This window comes from Eubalaena glacialis, chromosome 5, assembly GCF_028564815.1.
Source record: "Eubalaena glacialis isolate mEubGla1 chromosome 5, mEubGla1.1.hap2.+ XY, whole genome shotgun sequence".
Lineage (NCBI taxonomy): Eukaryota > Metazoa > Chordata > Mammalia > Artiodactyla > Balaenidae > Eubalaena > Eubalaena glacialis.
The window spans coordinates 107,557,771-107,582,469 of record NC_083720.1 but is presented as its reverse complement, the minus strand read 5'-3'; the positions used below and the strand labels follow the sequence as shown (position 1 = coordinate 107,582,469).

The 24,699-nt window shown below is 35.6% G+C and overlaps 1 protein-coding gene across 4 annotated transcripts in view; it reads right to left on the bottom strand.

Annotated features, from left to right (window-relative positions):
* The window catches only part of ARHGAP24 (Rho GTPase activating protein 24), a 521,847-nt gene that overhangs the window by 487,653 nt on the left and 9,495 nt on the right, over positions 1 to 24,699 (bottom strand). For 3 of the 4 annotated variants that reach the window (XR_009701126.1, XM_061192470.1, XM_061192469.1), the window contains exon 1: positions 20,641 to 20,705. The exons of the other annotated variant lie outside the window; for it this stretch is intronic. Coding sequence is in view for 2 of the 3 variants with exons in the window: in XM_061192470.1 (XP_061048453.1) it covers positions 20,641 to 20,692 (52 nt within the window). In the remaining variant the exon portion in view is untranslated. Of the gene's footprint in view, positions 1 to 20,640; positions 20,706 to 24,699 lie in introns of those variants that run through there. 4 annotated transcript variants of the gene reach the window in all.

Sequence of the window (24,699 nt, the reverse complement as noted above, 5' to 3'; positions counted from 1 at the left end):
CAGCAAGGATCTCATTCAGATACAATGAGAAATCAAAAACTTTACAGACAAGCAAAAGCTAAGAGAATTCAGCACCACCAAACCAGCTCTACAACAAATGCTAAAGGACCTTCTCTAAGTGGGAAACACAAGAGAAGAAAAGGACCTACAAAAGCAAACCCAAAACAGTTAAGAAAAATGGTAATAGGAACATACATATCAATAATTACCTTAAATGTGAATGGATTAAATGCTCCAAACAAAAGACACAGGCTTGCTGAATGGATACAAAAACAAAACCCATATATATGCTGTCTACAAGAGACCCACTTCAGACTTAGGGACACATACAGACTGAAAGTGAGGGGATGGAAAAAGATATTCCAAGCAAATGGAAATCAAAGGAAAGCTAGCATAGTAATTCTCATGTCAGACAAAATAGACTTTAAAATAAAGACTATTACAAGAGACAAAGAAGGACACTACATAATGATCAAGGGATCAATCCAAGAAGAAGATATAACAATTGTAAATATTTATGCACCCAACATAGGAGCACCTCAATACATAAGGCAAATACTAACAGCCATAAAAGGGGAAATCAACAGTAACACAATCATAGTAGGGGACTTTCACACCCCACTTTCACCAATGCACAGATCATCCAAAATGAAAATAAATAAGGAAACACAAGCTTTAAATGATACATTAAACAAGATGGACTTAATTGATATTTATAGGACATTCCATCTAAAACAACAGAATACACTTTCTTCTCAAGTGTTCATGGAACATTCTCTAGGATAGATCATATCTTGGGTCACAAATCAAGCCTTGGTAAATTTAAGAAAATTGAAATCATATCAAGTATCTTTTCCAACCACAACATTATGAGACTAGATACCAATTACAGGAAAAAAACTAAAAAATAGAAAACACATGGAGGCTAAACAATACACTACTAAATAACCGAGAGATCACTGAAGAAATCAAAGAGGAAATCAAAAATGCCTAGAAACAAATGAGAAAGAAAACTCGATGACCGAAAACCTATGGGATGCAGCAAAAGCAGTCCTAAGAGGGAAATTTATAGCAATACAATCCTACCTCAAGAAACAAGAAACATCTCAAATAAACAACCTAACCATACACCTAAAGCAATTAGAGAATGAAGAACAAAAAAAACCCCAGAGTTAGCAGAAGGAAAGGAATCATAAAGATCAGATCAGAAATAAATAAGACAGAATGAAGGAAACAACAGCAAAGATCAATAAAACTGAAAGCTGGTTCTTTGAGAAGATAAACAAAATTGATAAACCGTTAGCCAGACTCATCAAGAAAAAAAGGGAGAAGATTCAAATCAAAAGAATTAGAAATGAGAAAGGAGAAGTAACAACTGACACTGAAGAAATACAAAGGATCATGAGATCCCATGTCAATAAAATGGACAACCTGGAAGAAATGGACAAATTCTTAGAAAAGCACAACCTTCTGAGACTGAACCAGGAAGAAACAGAAAATATAAACAGACCAATCACAAGCACTGAAATTGAAACTGTGATTTAAAATCTTCCAACAAACAAAAGCCCAGGAACAGGTGGTTTCACAGGCGAATTCGATCAAACATTTAGAGAAGAGCTAACACCTATCCTTCTCAAACTCTTCCAAAATATAGCAGAGGGAAGAACACTCCCAGACTCATTCTACAAGGTCACCTTCACCCTGATACCAAAATCAGACAAAGATGTCACAAAAAAACTACAAGACAATATCACTGATGAACATACATGCAAAAATCCTTAACAAAATACTAGCAAACAGAATCCAATAGCACATTAAAAGGATCATAAACCATGATCGAGTGGGGTTTATTCTTGGAATGCAAGGATTCTTCAATATATGCAAATTAATAAATTTGATACACCATATTAACAAACTGAAGGATAAAAATCATATGATAATCTCAACAGATGCAGAACAAGCTTTCAACAAAATTCAACACCAATTTATGATAAAAACTCTCCAGAAAGTAGGCATAGAGGGAACCTACCTCAACATAATAAAGGCCATTTATGACAAACCCACAGCCAACGTTATTCTCAATGGTGAAAAACTGAACTCATTTCCTCTAAGATCAGGAACAAGACAAGGTTGTCCACTCCCACCACTGTTATTCAACATAGTTTTGGAAGTTTTAGCCACAGAAATCAGAGAAGAAAAAGAAATAAAAGAAATCCAAGTCAGAAAAGAAGAAGTAAAGCTGTCACTGTTTGCAGATGACATGATACTATACATAGAGAATCCTAAAGATGCTACCAGAAAACTACTAGAGCTAATCAATGAATTTGGTAAAGTAGCAGGATACAAAATTAATGCACAGAAATCTCTTGCATTCCTATACACTAACAATGGAAAATCAGAAAGACAAATTAAGGAAACACTCCCATTTACCACTGTAACAAAAAGAATAAATACCTAGGAATAAACCTACATAAGGAGGCAAAAAACTGTATGCAGAAAACTAGAAGATACTGATGAAAGAAATGAAAGATGACACAAACAGATGGAGAGATATACCATGTTCTTGGATTGGAAGAATCAACATTGTGAAAATAACTATATTACCCAAAGCAATCTACAGATTCAATGCAATCCCTATTAAACTATCAATGGCACTTTTCACAGAACCAGAACAAAAAAATTCACAATTTGTATGGAAAAACAAAAGACCCCATATAGCCAAAGCAATCTTGAGAAAGAAAAACAGAGCTGGAGGAATCAGGCTCCCTGACTTCAGAGTATACTACAAAGCCACAGTAATCAAGACAGTATGGTACTGGCACAAAAACAGAAATATAGATCAATGGAACAGGATAGAAAGCCCAGCGATAAACCCATGCATATATAGTCATCTTATCTTTGATAGAGGAGGCCAGAATATATAATGGAGAAAAGACAGCCTCTTCAATAAGTGGTGCTGGGAAAACTGGACAGCTACATGTAAAAGAATGAAATTAGAACTCTTCCTAACACCATACACAAAAATAAACTCAAAATGGATTAAAGACCTAAATGTAAGGCCAGACATTATAAAACTCTTAGAGGAAAACATAGGCAGAACATCTATGACATAAATCACTGCAAGATTCTTTCTGACCCACCTCCTAGAGAAATGGAAATAAAAACAAAAATAAACAAATGGGACCTAATGAAACTTAAAATCTTTTGCATAGCAAAGGAAACCATAAACAAGATGAAAAGAGAACCCTCAGAATAGGAAAATACATTTGCAAATGAAGCAACTGACAAAGGATTAATCTCCAAAATATACAAGCTGCTTATGCAGCTCAATATCAAAAAACAAACAGCCCAATCCAAAAATGGGCAGAAGACCTAAATAGACATTTCTCCAAAGAAGATACACAGACTGCCAACAAACACATGAAAGGTTGCTCAACATTACTAATCATTAGAGAAATGCAAATCAAAACTACATTGAGGTATCACCTCACACCGGTCAGAATGGCCATCATCAAAAAGTCTACAAACAATAAATGCTGGAGAGGGTGTGGAGAAAAGGGAACACTCTTGCACTGTTGGTGGGAATGTAAATTGATACAGCCACTATGGAGAACAGTATGGAGGTTCCTTAAAAAACTAAAAATAGAACTACCATATGACCCAGCAATCCCACTACTGGGCATATACCCTGAGGAAACCATAATTCAAAAAGTGTCATGTACCACAATGTTCATTGCAGCACTATTTACAATAGCCAGGACATGGAAGCAACCTAAGTGTCCATCAACAGATGAATGGATAAAGAAGATGTGGCACATATATACAATGGAATATTACTCAGCCATAAAAAGAAATGAAATTGAGTTATTTGTAGTGAGGTGGATGGACCTGGAGACTGTCATACAGAGTGAAGTAAGTCAGAAAGAGAAAAACAAATACTGTATGCTAAACATATATATGGAATCTAAAAAAAAAGTGGTTCTGAAGAACCTAGAGGCAGGACAGGAATAAAGACACAGATGTAGAGAATGGACTTGAGGACACAGGGAGGGGGAAGGGTAAGCTGGGATGAAGTGAGAGAGTAGCACTGACATATATACACTACCAAATGTAAAATACATAGCTAGTGGGAAGCAGCCGCATAGCACAGGGAGATCAGCTCGGTGCTTTGTGACCACCTAGAGGGGTGGAATAGGGAGGGTGGGAGGGAGATGCCAGAGGGAGGAGATATGGGGATATATGTATATGTATAGCTGATTCACTTTGTTATAAAGTAGAAACTAACACACCATTGTAAAGCAATTATACTCCAATAAAGATGTTTAAAAAAATAAAAATAAAAATAAATAATAAAAAAAAAGACATCTAAGTGCTACTAGAGTCATCTTACGGAAAAATCCGAACGAACATTTTGGCCAGCCCAATACCTAGTATGTGCCAGATATTTTGCTTAGCATTATCTCATTTAATTCGTACAGCACTATGTGGTAGGTACAATAATTATATACATGTTACAGTTGTGGCTCAGTGAAGCTGTTATTTGCCAAAGGTCACATGGTTAATTGGTGGAAGAATGAGACTGGAACCCAGACTTCTTGATATGGATTAAATTGTGTTCCCCCAAAAAAGACATATTGATGTCCTAACCCCCACTACCAGAATATGACTTCATTTGGAAATACGGTTGTTATGCTATAATCAGTTACGATGAAGTCATACTGCGGTAGTGTGACTCCTGACCCAATATGACTTTATAAGAAGTCATATGACTTTATGACTTCTTATAAAGTCATAGATGTATATGTATAGCTGATTCACTTTATTATACAGCAGAAACTAACACATCACTGTAAAGCAATTACATTCCAATAAAGATGTTAAAAAATAATAATAAACTACCTAGTTTAAAACAGTACTTTGTACTATTGTTAACATTGCTTTGTTTCAGCAGGCCTAAAAACCTACGACCTGTGAGTCTGTTTCTGTTTTGTGTAAGTTCATTTATATCATTGTTTATTAGATTCCACACATAAGCGATATCATATGATATTTGTCTTTCTCTGTCTGACTTACTTCACTTAGTATGATAATCTCTAGGTCCCTCCATGTTGCTGTGAATGGCATTCTTTCGATCTTTTTTATGGCTGAGTAATATTCCATTGTATATATATACCACATCCTCTTTATGATATCAAACTTATGGTTCCCAAAGGGGAAACATGGGGGGAAGTGATAAATTAGGAGATTGGGATGAACATATACACACTACTATACTATATATGAAATAGATAACTAATAAGAACCTACTGTATAGCACAAGAACTCTACCTAATACTCTATAATAACCTATGTGGAAAAGAATCTGAAAAAGAATGGATATATGTATATGTAGAACGGATTCACTTTGCTGTATACCTGAAACTAACATAACATTGTATCTCAACTATACTCCAATAAATTTTTTTTAAAAAACCTAATATGATATCTATTATTATATTATATACAGTATATTTTGAGTTTGTATTTATAACTCTAAAGCCTTAAGAGTGCCATGTTTTATTACCACGTCAGCTTGAAGTCTTTCCAGGATGATAAAAGAAATGTTGAATTACATGTAAAATAGATATAATTTTTCAGTTTTGTTAAATTCTAATTACATGAAAATCCACACAGACAGATCTTTCTTTTAATCAGAATTCCTATTCTCTGCATCAGCTGTGATAAAAATATTTTTTGTAGTTATTTTTAAATATTTTACAAAATAGCTTCACTCTACCCTTTTAAATTACTGGAATGGCCGACATCTAGCCTGAAGCAATTTTCATCCTCAAATAGGATTCTTTGTATTTTGTGGGTGGCTGTTAGACTTATATTTGAAGTACCACATTCTAAGAACTCATCTAGGAGAAACAGACTTATACTAGGTCAAGACAAGTTTATACAATACACAGATTTTATGCAGCCAACACTTTTCTGGAGAAAAGACATGGATTTTCCTTGCGAAAGAAAGAAATGATAGCGAGAATAGAGACTGAAAGGAGAGAGAGGAAGGATATAGTGAAGGTATACTGTCATGGGCATGATAGAGAAAGAAGTGGACATAAGAGAAAAGCAGGGTGAGCTGAGCAGAGGAACAAAAATAAGCCTGAAGATAGTAGGGGAGGCATGATGTGGGAACCTAGGAATGAGCCAGGGAGAAAGAGAGAGAGAAGAGATGGGTGGGAAGGACAGTGGAGGAAGGGAAAAGAGCTGAATACTGTGAAGGTCTGAGCTCTCCTCTTTGCTCACTGATATGCATGGCAGACATTTTCTTCAGGGTCCTAGTGCTAGCTTAAACAGAAAGAAATAGACACATTCCATGGCACTTTCTCATGATGATAAGTATCCAGTCACAAACCCAAAGGAGGAAAATATTCTTATAAAGTGTCACTTCTTTTTAATATTTTGGCAAAGTCTTTTCTCTGAAACAAAAGAGCAGTGTACATTCCTATCACTTTACTTTGAAGAGGCCCTTTTAAAAGCCGCCACATCACATGTAATACTTGATCACCATCAAAGCCCAAGTTTTCTAGTGCCAAGAGCCAGTGTGCTGTGGTTTGATCTTTGAAAAATATTTCTGGATAGTCAAGATCAAGGACCATAAATATGGAGCCACAGCTTGTCACCATTCTATCTTTGTGCTGTTAGAATATATTTATTGGGGATGGGGCTTTATCAGTAAATTGTGCCAGTAAAAGGTACAATTATAGCAGCTCATAATACAAAAGTAGCATTTCTAATGTATTATATTTAATTTACAAAAATATATAATAATTAATATATTTCTTATATATTATAAATATATAATTTAAAATCTTATGAAAATCCTCAGGGTTCAAAGTAAAAAATCATCTTTTAATATAATCAAACCTGAAAAAGTATCATGAAAAAGCAAAAAGCAAGTCAGTAGCATTACAGTTGCAGATTCCAAACCAGGTTTTTATTATGCTTTAAGAATAAACATGCTACCAGATTAGAGGAGATGAGCATTTCGAAATACATGGATAAAGAAAGACTTCCTCAAAGAGAAAGTATTCTGCAGGTACTGCTTCACTTTTCTGTGCTAAAACATGTGTCTCTATTTAACATATTGATGATTTTGTCCTCTTTTTATAACATACATTGTATATTTTTAAACGTGTGTGTTTGACTTTTTATAATCTAGACATTTTTTTTGCATCTTTTTTTAAATTCAATTAAGACTTCCAGTTAGGACATATAGATGAAAGATAATACCAGAAAGTCGAATTTTATAAATGATAAAATCAATTGTATAGCTAGAGTTCCCTAAAATTTCAGACAGTGGAGTGATCACTCAGTGCCGGGACACAGACTGGAGGGAGATTTCACAGGAGAAGACTGGAGTTGAAAAGACCAGCCTGTGGGGAAGAACAGACAGAGAAATAAGGTTGACTGGGTCAATAAGGACTGGAACACTCCAGCAAGAGGAGGCCAGGGTAGATTCTTGGACAGAGGAGAGACATGAAGACTGAACTGGCAACAAAGATGGATTTAATTGTAGCAAAGGCCAAAGATAAATAGGTTAAACTGTTGCACAAAACAGCAATAACCCAGGCATCAAAGGGAAGGGTGACAGCAGTGGGAATGGAAGGAAAGAATATTACACAAGATGAATTGTCAAGCTTGGAGACAGGGTGCTGGGGTTTTATCTTTACCATCTGCATTGTGTTTCTCTTTTGGCTAGTGGTAACAAAACTTTTCTGTCATTTAGCCTTAGGTCAGATACTTAGGATTCAGGCAGAGAAACACTCTTTTCTTCCCCCAGCTTTATTGAGGTATAATTGACAAAATTGTAAGATATTGAAAGTGTACATCGCAGAAAAACATTCCTTGAAAGCCATAATTTAAGAATGGAAGATCACTCCTGTAACCTTCAAAATAAACCACTCAATTCTGCATGTCTTTCTCTGAAGATGGTATTGCCGGTTTTTTAAAGTTAGCATTTTTAATGCGCTATTTTCCTTAATAATGATCTTACCCTTATCACCTCCAAATTATTATCTTTGGGTATATTTGATTCAGGATTCTGGAAAATATTTTTATGCCTTCCCCAACTGCTTTACATATGAGGACCCGCATGAGCAATGTGAAGGTATATTTTGAGATATGCTTTCTATACAATGGAAGAACTCAATCCTCAGGCCATATATCTAAAAACTTCAAAAATCTGAATCAATGCCCATTACCTAAGAATAGCAAAAAAACACAAATTAATAGTGCTGAAAAGGCAAAAGAGATGTGAAAATGTTAAAAGATTCATGGACTTACACACATCAATTGTCTTCATCAGCAAAGACTTCAAGCTTCTCCTCAAAGTTTAATCAGAATTTGGACACTTTTCTAATTAGAGTGGCTATCTGCATTTTCAGGTAGATGGAAAATAGAAATACAGAAGGTGGCAAGGGTAGGGACCTCCCATTCATTCTTTGATTCATTTATTAAACAATTGTTTATTGAATATTTCTATGCAATGATATAACTTCAAAGATGAATAAGAACCTGCCCCAAGCTGAGTACTAGTGAAATCTTGGATTTGTATAGTACATTATGGTTTATCAAGTCCTTTCACTTACTATGTGAACATCTCTAACAACCCTGGGAAACAGGAGCTATTTTTACTTCTTTAGATCAGAAATGGAACCATAAAAGGTCTGTTGCTACCAAAATCTCGTAATGCTCATTCCCCTTACTGTTTCTTTGGTTATTTTCTTTCTTCTGAGGAGAATGCTCTCATTTATTCATTCAGCTATTAATATCCTTCATAAATATAACTGAATACCCCCTATGTGCCAGGCATCAAAGGCTTTGGGATGGGGAAGGTGAAATAAATGGAATCATTATACTCAAGGAGATCACATCTTAGTGAGTAAAAAGGCAAATAAACAGTTTTAGAAAAGTGATCAATGACCCAAAAGAAAGCTCAATGTGTCAATGTACAGATCTTCGAGAGCTCCTTCCCCCAGACCATGCAAATCTGACCATCCAAGCTCAAGTCTCACCTTTACCATATAGCTTTTACACAACCTCAGTTCACATGTGTTTGGTTGTCCCCTAAGTTCCCAAACAATTAGAATCTATCAAATTTAGTCCTTTATTATATATGTCATTTTATATTACCAATTTTTAAAATATGCTTCTTACTTAGCTTACCAGATTTCTAAGTTCCACATGGGCAAGGACAAAGTCTTACGGGCTTTTGTATTTCATTCTGAGGCCACGAGCATTCTATATCTGAGTTGATTATTCATAAATATTTGTTTGATTTATGCATTATGTAATATATTTGGAACAATGTATTTCACTTGGCTAATTTTGACTAAGATAAATTTCTTTGAAAGTTGTGGGAAGGAAAAATGAAATAAGAAAAAGATTTTGGTAAACATTTATTCAGTCCTCCCTCTAAATATTCCTAGTTGTTTTAATGAGTTGATATCTATATATTAGGTTGGCATTAACACCATTTAGTCAATAATCTGTATTATGAGTCACAAAGCAGTCAATTTACTTTCTAAGGTCATAAAAGTATTTATTGTCATAACCCAATAATATATATTTAGTCCCTACTTGAGCTATGGGATTAAAATGCCATGGAACACTGAGGTTCTCAGTACCCAATACTATGGACTTTTGGGGTTGTCATAAATATCTGTATCAGTGTTGTCTCACAGAAATATAATGGAAGCCACATATAAAATTTTCTACTATCTACATTAAAAAAGTGTTTTAACCCAATATAGCCAAAAATGTATCATTTCAACATATAAACAATATTTTTTAAATTATATTTTATTTTCTTTTTACTGGGGCCTAGAAATCTACTCTGTATTTTATACTTATAGCACTCTCAATATGGAGGCTAAATTGTTATCAGAAATACTTGATTGGTATTAGGTTTCATAAAACTTACAATTTAAAAAATAGATTCCCAGAACCAAGTTATTCCAAAAAATACTTAATTTTTTCAATGATTCAAAAATACTTAACTTTTTAAATTTAAACATGTTAATAAAAATTAAATAAAATTAGAAGCAAATTAAAAACTCAGTTCCTCAGTAGTACTAGACCCATTATAAATGCTCAAGAGCTGCAACTACTTTATGGAACAGCACAGACCTAGATCAATTTCTATCCACATTTCCCCTTCAGCAATAATATTTAAGCCATATATTTCTTTATTTTATTTCAGTTTGTCCTTTTATGTTGAATGGAGTCCTCCTCTAAGAGATGATAATGGGAGACAGTCTTAGTAGCTAATGCAATGAATGAAAGGGCCATTCCTGGGTGGGAACTAGGTGGAAACTCTCTTCAGTTGGACCCCTTTAGAATGCTCCTTAATGTTTTTTTGTTTGTTTTTTATTTTTTTTTATTTTTACAAGAGATAAATAGACTGACACCAAGCATTGTAAATGGATGAACACAACAAAAGCAACAATGATTGCAATTACCAAACATGAAACACACTCATACTATGTCATAATATTGACATTCAGTCCAGTAATCCTCCACTGTAACAGCTCCTTTACCTTGCAGTGAAAACTGATTTGTATATTTTTTGCCTCTGAGTCCTTGTGGGATTTTTTTTTTTTATTCAGACAGAAAGTCACTCCTTAATGTTCTAATGGCTTCAAATATGTAGACCTTGAGTCATCATGACAGACAAGAAGAAAAGAGGGAGTGAAAGAGAGATAAAGGCTTTCTAGTCTTACAGGTGCTTCACTCCCACTTAAGGCCATGGGAGTACATGTTAATGAGAGTATCTGCTATCTTCTGAAGGCTTCTAAAGCAGAGCATTTCATTAATATTAAATTCAAATATAAGCTTGATTACAAGGCTATAGGCTTGAAAACCTAATAGGTACACTGAACGTTTAACCTACATTTGCATCCTATCTTGATAGCTTTTTTAATCTAGTCAACTTAGAAGGCTACTGATTCATTTTAACAATGCTGCCCTTACCAAAATATATGTTGATATATTCTTCCAAATATTGGTGTTGGTATGTATTCTAACTCTAAAACAATAGGTCTGATTTAACTTAGAAGTCATTCTGAGCAAGATCTACTAAGTAATAACACTATGCTAAGAACAACTAAACAAACAATAAGAGGGTGATTATGAATAAGAATAAGCTGTGGAATAAGTGTGAGGAACTTAACTGCAAGGTTTCTACTCTGACCACATGAATGACACTAGTTAATCTAGTTAAATTCTAAGTTGCCTGAAGCAAATAAAAGAAAAAATAAATGTATCACAATATTTGAAAAGAATTACTTCTTAATGATTTGTTCCTTTGCTCTTAGAGATAGCTTTCATTTTCTTAGAAATGTGAATAAGTGCTTATTAGTTATACATAGCTGCATTTTGGTTTTTATAGAAGGACCATAGTAGGGGGAAGAATTTTTAGTAAATATTCAACTTTGGTGTACAGTAGACCCACTTGAGGAATTTGTTAGAATGTAGATTTCAGCGTCTTTTTCCAAAGATTTTAATTCTTCTCTAGGTTTTGGAAGAGAAAGACTCTTTTGCTCTCTTCACTCTCTTGTGCCCAGGATAGCATATCAGGCCTGTGGATTTCCCCACTTTGGAGAGGGGTTCTCACCTAATAAAGGCAGTTCAGCAAGAGGTTCTGCCCAGATATGAGGCACGGAATCACTCTGTTCGAGGGCTCTCTCCCTTTTCCCATTAATAAAACTGAAAATTTTACCATACCCAAGTAAACAGGTATTAAGAAAAATAATAACACAAGTCATTTGGGCTGCTTTCTGTCTAGTGTTGGGTTAAGAAGCAAGGTTGTTTCTGCAAAACTTGAATGAGGCCTGCCCAGCTCACTAGGGTACAAGCCATGTCAAAATTTGGTACTGAGAGCCAAGCCAGGTGTCAAAGATGGCCATTATTTTACTGTGTCCTCAGTTCCCCTGGAGTAAGTGTCTGGATGAGATTCAAGATGTTAGTCACCTTTGACACATTAATACTGATTCTTTGCAACAAGCATTTTGTTTCCTCACAAAAATCTCCTTGTTCCTGTCACCAAAGAAAATAAAATAAACTACTAGCCTGCCTCATGGTTTGTGCATTTATTTGACTTGGATGAAAGGACTGCACACTTTTCATTAACCGACTTAAAAGAAAAAGGAACTCAACCATAACTACCTCTTGTTTTATTTAGATTAGAAATTAAAAAGGTGGAGAAGGGAACCAAATGCTAGGGAGACCCAAGTGTGTGTGGCAAAACTGGTGTGTCTGGAGACTGCTACAACAGTACAAGTGAAAAATTAGGAATGCAGTGTCGTGTTTCTTAATTTAGTGTAGAGGAACTGATTTTCCAAACATACTGACGATCAGTAGCAGTGGGCAACAGGATAACAATACATTTTGCATTTATACAGTCATTACTAAGTGACTTCTCTCCTCCAATTAGTCTTTGTAAAATCTCTAAGAAGTATTCTTTTCCAGAATTTAACATAAGTAGAAGTTATTTTCCCAAAGTTGCACATATGACTGACAGAGTTGAGACATGAAACCATATTTTTAGGCTTCACAAAAGCACATGATTTAATGCCCTGATTGAGCTATTCAGAAATGGATGGGGCAAAGTGAGACTTAGTTACTAATATCTGTGACTAATATGTTCAGTTGGTTTGGGTCTTTCCAACCCCCTTCTTACTAACCTCCTTCAGTTAATTAGTCACTAAGTTTAGTCATTTTAACCTTTTCATAATTCTTGACTCCATTCCTTCCTCTTTATTAGCAGTGTCCAAATTCATCCTAAAATGGACATTTACCAAACATCTCCTAATATTCTCATCACAATATTGTTTCTTTGTACATGGATTTCCCTCTGCCTGAAATGACTTCTTTCCTTCCTTGTCCACTTGTAAACTTCAGAAAATTCCTTCCTTCTTTCTTTAACCATAAAGTTCATACTCCTCCCTCAATATTCTTTCGGTAGGCTCTTCTCAGGAAGGATAGACTTTCACCAAAAACATTTGGGTAGTATCAATTTCCCAAAAGGTTTTCAACTTATAACCAAAATATGGAAGCTAATGTTTATAGCTAGGAATCTGCAAAACTCTCATGAAAATGTGACACAAATTATAAACCATGGAGCACCTAAGGCTGTGCTTTTTTATCATTACAACTAAATATACCCTGGAGCTTAAGGATGTTTGTCTTCACATTGTTGCATGGCCATTTTTATTAATAGGTTGTTGAACTTTATCCTTGTGATTCGAACCTGTCCAAAATGACATGACATACACTTGTGATCAAAAGGTGATCAGTAAATCATGCAAAAGATTATAATTTTCTCAAAAGCCAGAGGGGAAATAGACTTCTTCAAGGAAGGAGTTCTTTACTTTAGGTTATGAAAAGTAAACAAATAAACATTCCCACCATACCAAGGATTCCCATGTTTAAATCAACAGTGACTGTAATGAACCTATTTCTGCTGCTGTTGGCCCTGCCACATGGTGATACTCTCGAGTTGTTACTGTTTTACAACTGCTAAACCAGAAAGGCACATGCAACCGAAAGCTTTCCTAGATCTCTGCAAAGGATGACAATAGCATATCAATGACTCTCTTACTAAACCTCAGTAAATAAACACCTTCCTTTTCATAGTTCCCAGTAACTCTAATATTTTTTAATTAATTAATTAATTAACTTATTTATTTTATTTTTGGCTGCGTTGCATCTTCGTTGCTGCGCATGGGCTTTCTCTAGTTGTGGCGAGCGGGGGCTACTCTTTGTTGCGGTGCACGGGCTTCTCATTGCGGTGGCTTCCCTTTGTTGCGGAGCACGGGCTCTAGGCACGCGGGCTTCAGTAGTTGTAGCTCGCAGGCTCTAGAGCGCAGGCTCAGTAGTTGTGGTGCAGGGGCTTAGTTGTTCCGCTGTATGTGGGATCTTCCCGGACCAGGGCTCTGACCCGTGTCCCCTGTATTGGCAGGCAGATTCTTAACCACTGCACCACCAGGGAAGCCCCCCAGTAACTCTAAACATGCACCTTCATAAGCCAAGAAGTTACAAGAATGTCAGCATTTGTACAAAAGAAAACAGAACTTTGTAACCACTAAGTGTGACTAATGGTGGGAAATGCAGTCACTAAAAGAAAGAGTTCACTGTGCTATTTAAGATAAAAGATTAAAATCTCACACCAAGAATAACAGTAGTCTAACTACTTCATTCATTCCCCAGGGTTTGGAAGCTATATAATCAAAATGAGATGCAAACATATATACAATAAATGGTAGTACTGACAGATTAAAATTTTCTTTCTCTAACCGAGAGACATAATGCCGACACTCATAAATTACAGCTAAGGAAAGAAACCCAAGCACTGGCTCACTATCATACCTCTATCTAGGCGTCAGAAATGCTTGCGACACATATTATGTTATAGGGCACTAAATTCCAACACACTATTAAAAATAGACATCCTAAAAGAAATCACTTTGCCCTCATATATATTAATTCTTGATTAATAACAATAAACATTTTCTGTACCTGTTACTTGATTTGGGCTAGTCTCTTTTTAGCATTTCCTATCCTTCCCCCCACCCCTTCTAGCTCCCTTCCCTTTTCACTGAAACCCAGAAACAAAGCAGAAAAAGAGACTGCTACACTCTGTAGTTTGCAGGTCTCGTCTTTCAGAAAGACAAAATCGTTCGTCAGGTTGAAGTGTCTATTTTTGGCTTAGGTCACTCCTTATCTTGGGACATTTCATGAAATTTTGTCTTATTGTACTCAATAAGACAGACTGTTTTCTGTTATTTTATTTCATATGTCAGAGACTAATCGATATTAAGGAGATTAAGATGGTAAAAACAGAGAGTATTATCATTTACTCTTTAATAGTCATTTCCTCTTTTGCTTCATCCTCACGTAATGTCTAGTCTTGACTCTTTGTAATGCAAAATAGCTATTTCTTCTCTTTCTTGTACATAATATATATCTTAAATACCCACATATCTACGCTTCTAGAAAATGCAGGTATGATGAGACCCAAAGAGAGGCAGGGTACACAAATAATAACAACAATAGCAATAACATTTATTGAGTGCTTGTTATGTGCCAGGAATGCTTCTAAGCACTGTATATCTCTTAGCTCATTTAAACTTGACGACCACATAAAGCTCTCTTTTTTGTTCTTATTTTCCAGAAGAAACTAAAGCCAATAGAGATTAAGTACCTTGACCAAGAACCACATAGGTGGTAGAGTAAGGATAAGAACCTGAGTAATCAACCCAGAACCTGTGTACTGTGAGCTGTTATAATATGTGGTTTCCAAAAAAAAAGGAGAGAATTTCAAGTGCAGGTGATGAAAGTTCCACTCCATAGGAACTTAGGGAGGAAATGTAAACGTGCCACATCCTCAAAGAAAATGGAACAAACATTTCTATGAATACTAGAAAAGGAATATTATTTGTGTTGTAAATCCCACCGAAAGTTAAATGGGCTTTTTAATAGGGTGGGGGGGGGTGAGGGGGAGAAGCCTGAATAGCAGGTGTTAACTGGGATTCAGTGGTATCACAGCCATTTAAGGTTTGTCTAACTAACATATGACCAAACGCCCTGGACTTCTGTTGTTTGTCTGGGGTTTTGTTTCACTGCCTTCTTACTTTTCTAGCAAATGAAAGCTGTGATACATACCTATAATAACAAAAGGTCTGTGTGAAAGAAAAAGTTCTCCTTGTCTCTTTGAATATCTCTTACAAAGACTTGGTTGGGAAAGACATAATATTTTCAGTGATGTTAGAAATGGAGAGTGAGGTTATAAAATTGTACATAATCTCCACCTTTACAAGCAGAGGCTGAGTCAGTTCTTCGTGAAAACTTAAAGAATCAGGGAATGTGGAGTTGAGAACATAATGAAAGAACCAGAACAATGATAGTGAGAGTTAAAAAGGCTTGAAACAATACTATAAATAAACTATTGTTTATACTAGTTCCTAACCAAATTCTAGCAAAAGCTTTAAAAATTAATTAAAATATTCCAATAGAATAAGATGCAGTTTCCATGGGGTTTTACTTTTACCTAATTGTAAGCAGCATGCTTATCCAAATTCCACAACAGCCTGAAAACATATCAGATTTATGAAGCTTCCTTCTCATGTTGGTAACAAAGCAGGTATCAAATTAGTTTATCAAAAAAGCACATTGATCTGTAGGTCGCTTGCTTAAGTATGCAAATATTCAAATCAAGACAATATCTCCATAGTTTTCCTTGTAGGTCATAGTGTTTTGACTCTAAAGCTAAAGAAAATATAGTTTTACACAAATATTGTACTCTAGTTAGAAAATATGTTTCTCACAGAGATATGGATTAGCAATTCTGAAGTATTTTATGTGTATTTATGGATTGAGGAAATAAGTAAATATATTGTAGGAGAAAGGAGATACATTATTTTCTCAAGGAGCACATCTAACACTTAGATCTTGGTTTCTAAATACCATTTTTCAGCAAAAGAAATCTGGGCTCCTTGAATGGCTGATCCAAGGGCTGGATCAGAAAAAAGTATAAGATGAACTTGGAGAATCTTGTGGTAGCAGAAAATAAGAAGTGTTCTAAAAATGATGATAATATGAAGAAAGGACACAGGAGCCAACTTGAAGATTGGCCAAATGGCCAAATCTGGACAATTTGAGCAACAAAATAAATATAAGTTGTAATGGATTAAAACTCATAGATTGAAACAAATACCCATTAGTCCATATTAATTGAATAAGGTGTAGAAGAAATGATAAAATAGAAAGTCACCATTTGGAAAATACCACAGTGACAATTGTTTCAATAAGGAATCGTCAATGAATGCTAAAATTTGTGGTTGAAAGTAGGATGAAAAACTGGTCATTTACATAGTCTCAAGGTATCTCCCCACAAGATGCTTACTAATTACAAAAAAGGAAACTAGCAACTTAACAACAGAAAAACCTGGCAGACCTCAATTGAGAAATCAAAGTTAACATCATTAGTAATTAGACATCTTGACATCACATGCTTCCTGATATGAAGAGCACAGCATCATTCTATGGTACTTTTGTCCAAAATGCATAATCTGAATTTAATCATGAGAAAACATCAGAAAACCCAAGTTGAGGGACTCCAAAATAACTGGTCACTACTCTTCAAAAGTGTCAGGATCATGTAGGGTAAAGAAAGATTGAGGAACTGTCCCAGATTGGAGGAGACTAATAGACATGACAGCTAAATATATGTGTGATTCCTGTTGTATTCTGGTCCAGAAAAAGGACATTGGTGGTGCAATACAGTGGTACATCTATAGGTTAGTTAATAGTATTATGTCAAAGTTAATTTCCTGGTTCTGATATTTTTAAGATGCTAATATCTAGAAAAAGGTTATATGGGCATTCGTTGTACTACTTTTGCAAAATTTTTATATGTCTGAAATTATGTCAAAGTAAAAAGTTAAAAAATAAAATATAAATTTTAAAATGTCCTATGATATTGAATGGTAACCTCTTCATTAGTAATTCTCAGTAACAATAGCTAACATTTGCACCATGAACTGCTTTCAGCTACGTTATTTCATTTGACCATTATCCCCTGTTTTACAAAATATTTGTAGTGACTTGCCACTGCTAGTGAATATCAGAACTGACTCTCAAATCCAGAGTGTTTTGAACCAAGAACCAATGTAATATTTGCCACATCAGCTGCTTATCTGGTTTTACATTTCTATGAAACCTTTCTTGGTGTGGGAAGAGAAAGGAGGAGTTAATCATAATACGTATACAACAGTTTGTTCAAGTATTTTGGGACAAAGTGGAATATTTAGTGCGTGGACTCATTCAAATTGAACAGAAACAATGATCAATCCAGTACATCCCCAAAAATGTGTAACTGAAGAAGATAGGGGGCCAGATAAATACCATGAACAATAATAATGAGAAGCAATATGGGAAGAAAAGAGGAAACTGATATGACAAAGCTCTAGGGTAATAAAGAGATAAAGCAAAGAAAGAAACAAATTAAAGGGAATCAAAATGGAAGAAAGAGTAAAGAAAGAAAGAAGTGGTTAGAGAAAGAATAGAAGCAAAACACTGAACTTCAAAGAGGAAAGGGCCTGCCACTCTGAATTAGAATGGAAGTGACCCGGGTGTTGATGTGGTGGTGGCTGACTCATAGCTGTCACCTGCTCAATACAGTTTCATATCCATTAGAATTCATAACATGAAGCAGCTGAAACTGCTGCTAAGAGAACTTAAAGTTAAGTCTAAGAGAACTTAAGGTTAATTCTTCTGAGATGGCATCACAGGCATCCAGAAGCACTGAAGCAGTCATCATAGGACAAAGTCTGGGGTCTCCTGGTTGACGATGTACTCTAGCCAGTATCTTCCTTGAACCAAGAAGAAGCAAGTGTAGATTCATGGCAAAAGTCTAGATGAAAAACACTGGCTCCAAGACCCCAGTAAGTACCTAATTCACTCTGAACCCCTCTCTGGACCTCTGCCCAGCATCACCGCTCTCTTCAGTCTGGTTTTCACACAGCCACGTGGGTGTGAACATACTCCGGGAGTCCTGGTGATTTCTAGATAACACTTGAGCTGAAATAGAGCCTAGCTGACTGAACACAGACAAGTGAAAAAGTCACAGAACAGTAAGTGGCAATTAGCAGAAGACACTAGTTTCCATTACCTACTTTCGTAGTCATAATTTCTGAGTCTGTTATGTAAAGTCACACACAAAAATTAGCAGAAGAAATGAAAGAGAACAAAACCACTATTTTCTTAAAGGCTCACTTTAAATGGAAGAAATGTACTGTACTAGCCATCAATGAACTAAAAAATAAACAATTACAATCCAGAAATGGTCATTAATTATGAAAAAGTTATCAATTTAAAATTAGTCTAAGAAAGCATTATTTTTGGATGATAAATTACAAGACATTTAATATCATGCCAGATTTAGTCATAACTTTGAAGAGAATAAAGAAGATAATAAGATAATTGATCAACCCAGAATACCAAATTTTGTACTAACCCTTATAAATACCACTTATTTACATACTATTTATTATACCAAGTGACAAAAAGTCACCCGTGCTTGAATATCAGAAAAGTGTTAAACTAAACAGATCTATTAATAAAAGGGATATTGGAGTCTGCAGAAAGAAGCACTTGTGTTGGACTAAAAACAGAAAGATTAGAAAATCTGAGACTCAATATCATATCAGATGGTCTCTATGGGGAAAAATTCAGTAATAAACTATATAATAATGAAGGCTTTTATGATATCATGCCATTCAAGTTCTTTTCTGAAAATTTTTTTCAAATAAGCTATCAAATACTAGTTAATAACCACTTATTACCACAAGAAAACTGCTACCCTCATAGACCTCCGGAGGTAAATACATCAATGCATTCGTCTAATAAGAGCTGAGCTGCCAGGTTAATAACTTTCCAAAAGCTGCCAAACAGACATTCTATGGCTAAATTGTTTACTACAGTTCTTAGCTGTCAGAAAAATAAAGGTGCTCTCTGCATCTGATTAAAATCAATAACAGCACCAAATTCGGCGTCTCAGAAAGCAGGCAGGTAGACGGGTTCCTGTGTGAACTTAGTCTAGAGAGAATTCTCTGGGAACTTAACAATGGAGTAACAGGAAATTGCAAGGTAAAGGAACTACCAACTCAAGAAAAAATCAGCTAATACCTTTGTTTCAAATCAAAGCTCAGATTTAAGATAAAAACTTAACCTGGTCCTTTGGAAATAACAAGTTACCAGAGGCCTTTGCTGCCGGCCCCCAAGTCTGTAAACACAGTCCTAATTATTCTGGTTATAATTTATGGCTCAACATTGGTATCAGGAATCAATCTCAAATCTCTTAAGCAGTCACAGGATCTGTTCCCTGACAGTATTCACCAACAGCAGCACCAGCTGTAACTCAGCACATCCCACGGTCCTAGGAAATATCACCAGCAATTTCAGCACTTTCCACCTTAACATAACACATGTATTTATTAATTCTCTCCCCTCTCCCTCCCTCTCTCTCTCTCTCTCTCTCTCTCTCCACCTCCCCTCCACCTCCACCCCCTCCAGGCTCATAGTAATATGACCTTTACATATTATTCTTTCTGAATTATTTTAGCATTTCACATTAATAATAAAGCTCATAAATGATATCATACACAAGTTGCTTGGCATTTCTATAAAACAGTTCAATATAATTTTATTTTCCTTAATGGCTCTTTCTAAGGCATTAAGAAAATGTTTATTACCTCAAACAAACAGAAAACAGCAATAAAAAATAGGCCACTATTATTATTGCTATGCATTTGCTCAGTGTGATTTGCTAAACAAATAAGGACTAACCCTCATAAAGCTACTAGTATCCTATTCTCGCTTGAAAATAAAAATATTAGAAGCCGAGTCCCAATGTGACACCATTGAGCTGCCTGCAAACGTCTGAAGGAAGACTAAGCATTTAGTATTTTCTCTTTTGTGATATCGAAGTAACCCCACTTTTCTGAGATAGCATCATACACTTTTCAGAACTGCCTGCAAAGGTGCCCGGAGCCACGTGATCTGGCATCCCACAGCTCAGTGGCACAAAGGTCTCACCTTGTTCCCGAGGAGGAGTCCCTCTCAACCGCATGGCACATGCTCTATTCATCCTCCCGTGTTTCCGAAAGGACTCCCTCAGAGCCTTCAAGCCCCAGTCCCAGGCTCATGTCAGGGGAGCTAAGGATACTCCCTGGAATGTTCCACAAATTAAACAGTAGAGGATAGGACCGCAAACAGAGAGAGAATAAAAGCACTGCACAGAAAGAACTCTCCCTGTTTCTCAGCGTTACACAGCAGTTACCATTAGCCAAAGCCTCTTTTTCCCCCTCCTCCATTCTCTCACTCACCTTCAACGATTATTTGGCCTGTCAAGGCAGTGCTTAAGGAGATTAACCTGTTTGTTTTTTTTAAATTTTTGTTTTTGTTTTCTGCATGAAATCTCTTAGCTGGTAATATACCATCAGGCTTACTTGTTTCTTTGTTTTTCAGGAATATGAAAACATAAAATAAGAGAACAGTGTACAATTATAGTGTGGTTTGAAGACTGAACTGAATGAAAATCTACAGTGTATTGAGAATATTCATATTAAATGGATTCAATATCATTAACATTATTACAAGGAATTAGATTAAAAATGTAACCCAAAACAGAATGTATTACCAGTTACACCTTGATTTTAATATGGTAATTTTTCAGCTGCCTTTAGGGTTACTCTGGACTCAGTAAGAATGCTTTTTAAAACGTTACAGACTCACTTGCTCTTTTCTCAGCCATAATTCCTCACCTAATCGATAGAACACAGAAAATCATGAGTGACTCTTTTCACAGTTTTGCCAGATGGTACTTAACTAGTACCCTTCTAGTTACAGAGCAGAGGAGGTAATTCATTATATGCAGTGGATGCCATAGGCTAGCATTTGTGTTTAATTGTCTCAGGGAACTCACAGGTGAGAAAGACCTCTGAAAAATGGGACAGTGGGGTAGAAAAATCAAGTTGCCAAAAATCAAGAGTCTGGTTTGCCTTTTCCTGACTCGGTATTCTGGGGCAAATCACCTAGATCATTTGGACTCATTTCCCATATTAAAAGATTGAGAGAAGATGGTTATAGCTATTTTCTAAGTGGGCTTTTGTCCCAATGTCCAATAAATTCATTCTAAGAGGAATGTAGCGTGTAATTTATAATTTGTTAATTGCGGAGGCCCAGAATAGATAATTAACATGAAAGACTACCCAAAAGAAATTTTTTTTTTAATTCTGTAATTTCAATCCTATCTTGAAATCTAAATTTTTACTAAATTTATAGGAAAAGTTACACATTTCAATTTCACCTCCCTTTCCCCCTTCTGCAGAGGTATTAAGGCCCAAACTCACCAAAGAAGGGAGAAGCAGGGGTTCCCTTTCACTCCCGGAAAATATCAAGTTGGCTTTGATTTGCTAGACAACAGTTTTACCCATACAACACCTTTTATCTTCACAGTATCTGAGAGCTGAGTATAAGCAGTAGTTTAAAAATATACACATTAATAAACCAAGGACTTGACAAACACAAGAAGGAAGATGGAAGAGAGAAAAGCATTTTAAGAAAATGATCCTGTGATTTAAATGATTCCAAAGCAAAGTTTACGTCAAATTTGAAAATGTTACCAGGGTTCTTGAAAAGGCCCTGGATGAGTCACTCTTGCTGAATGGGCTCTATCCTTAATCTGACCCAGAATATACAAGGCCAACCCAAGTGCAGAAGGAGGCCAGAGGAGAAACAGGAAGTATTCATGTCACTCACCATCATGTATAAAGCTGTTAAGCAAGTGATATTTCTTATCATAGAGAATTAAATCTGTGTATCGAATGCCTTCATCATGGCATTATTTGAACACAAGAAATGTCTCGTTCCATTGAATGGCAACTTCTGTAAGTGATTTCATTAAAAATACGGCTGTCATTAGGAAACTAGTAATTTCATACTCAAAGGGACTATTCCTAGTATGCCTTCAAGTTATATTTGCACCCTGTACTAACAGAGCTGAGATTTCTCTGCTTTTCTTACTGCATAGTCAATATATAGTGCAGAGAGCTGGAGGCTGTCCTCCCCCATGCACCATAAACACCAGTTGTCATCTAAGAATAGACAGTGTTTGCATTTGTGTTACTGAAACAGCAGAAAGTATATCATGACTTCATTACCATTTCCCAGATGACTTTATAAAATATGGAGTTAAAACTCAATCTTTTAACTTTATTTGCTGGTTTGCAATGGACATGTTTTTGGCTTTTGGGGAAAGAAAATTCTTTGTAGTGAGGGACTGTCACACACATTGCAAGACATAGGGCATTCTCGACCCCTGGGCACTGACTGCCAGTAGCTTCACTCAGTCATTGTTATGACCAAAATACCCTCATGCATTTTCAAAAGCCTCTTAGTGAATGGCATCACCCAGGACCCCAAACCCACAGCTGATGAAAACTAGCCCATTGGCACAAGGAAAGGTCAGGCTAAACTTTATCATGTAATCTACAGACTTCCAGATCCTTACTCCTCTATAAAGTCAAACATCCAAATTTCAGAGCCCTGTTAATTACATACATAGCCACATTCTTATCAAAATTGTTCAAAACGAACACTACTATTTAGCCACAGAGACTTTTTCAAAGCTGGAACAATCTTAGAAAGTATTAACTCGAGCACCTTTATTTTATAGATAAGGAGACTAAAGTCCAGAAAAACGAAATGATTTGCCTGAGTTCACAGATGCTAATTAATACCAGAAGCAGGATCAGAGCCCACCTCCTCCTAGTTCCCTTCCCTTCCACTCTCCCCAAACCATAGATTACAAAGTAAAGAAGGATCTTTTGAAACATCTCTCCAGCCATTGTTTAAATATAAAATTTTACCTGTGATGAGCCAGAAGGTTGACTTTCTTACGCCTGAAACTCTTTTTTTCCTGACAATTCTGTCCTGAATAATATTTTCACACACCACTAAGAACTTACTTTTAGAAAAGTTAATATGTACCTATTGAAAAGCTGTTTTTTAAAAATCCAAGGTAATACTCTTTTTTAAAAAAAAATGGAAACTTCCTCAAGTCTTTTCTAGTGAATCTGGATGCTGTATTTTCAAACAGAATTGTTTTAAGTCTTAAATACACCCTCCGACCAAAAACCAAATGCAACAGTAAAACACAATAATGAACAAAGGCTAGTCAATGCAATATTGCCTGCTCTCTCTTTAAAGTAATGGCATACAGTCAATAAATATCTTAAATACATTCATTGTGTTCATTAATGGGAAAAAACAACCCAGTATAAAAATTTATGACTTCCGTTTTTCCCAAAATGTTTTTTTGTTGTTTACCATCAGTATTAGTGTTGCATTAACTATCAGTAGACTGCCAATCTCTTGTCTGCATGTGCTTTTCAAAATAAATATCTCAATTAGTAAAATACTGAATGCAGTTTTTTGAGTTCTTAATTTAATTCCCAATTTTACAGCTGTTCAGGCATCTGGACTATTATCATTAAAATGTTTCAAATTGAACACAACTTAGATATTCAGGGCTCTGGGCTACTCACAAAGAATGTTAAACTTTTATCTTGTAGTTCTAGAAGAAAGTACAGGATCTAACTACTCAATGTCCTTCTACATATAAAGTAATTGACTTCTGTGGGATTCACCCACCTGCACCACGAGTAGGCAGCGTAGAAAAAATAGGAGAAAAGACTACATAAAACTAAAGTCACACAACACAAAACAGCATTTTGTGGAGAATTAACATCTTTAGTCAATATAAGACAACATATACTATTAACCACTCAAGTCATTTAGATATACCCTTACCTAATTTTATCGTGATTTCCAAATGCCATTTTTGAATAGGTAATGGTCCTTAATTACCTGGAGGCCTTGTTAAAAACTCAAATGGCTGGGCCCAGGTGGGTCTCAGTAATTTGCATTTCTAACAAGTTCCCAGGTGAAATTGATGCTTCTGGTCTTGGGACCACACTCTGAACTGCTACTTTAAAGGATTTTAAAAATACTTTATTTTTACAGTTATCAATAATAAGAAGCACATTTTTCGTTTTTACCTAGTGTGTGAGGTGCATACATGCACACACACAA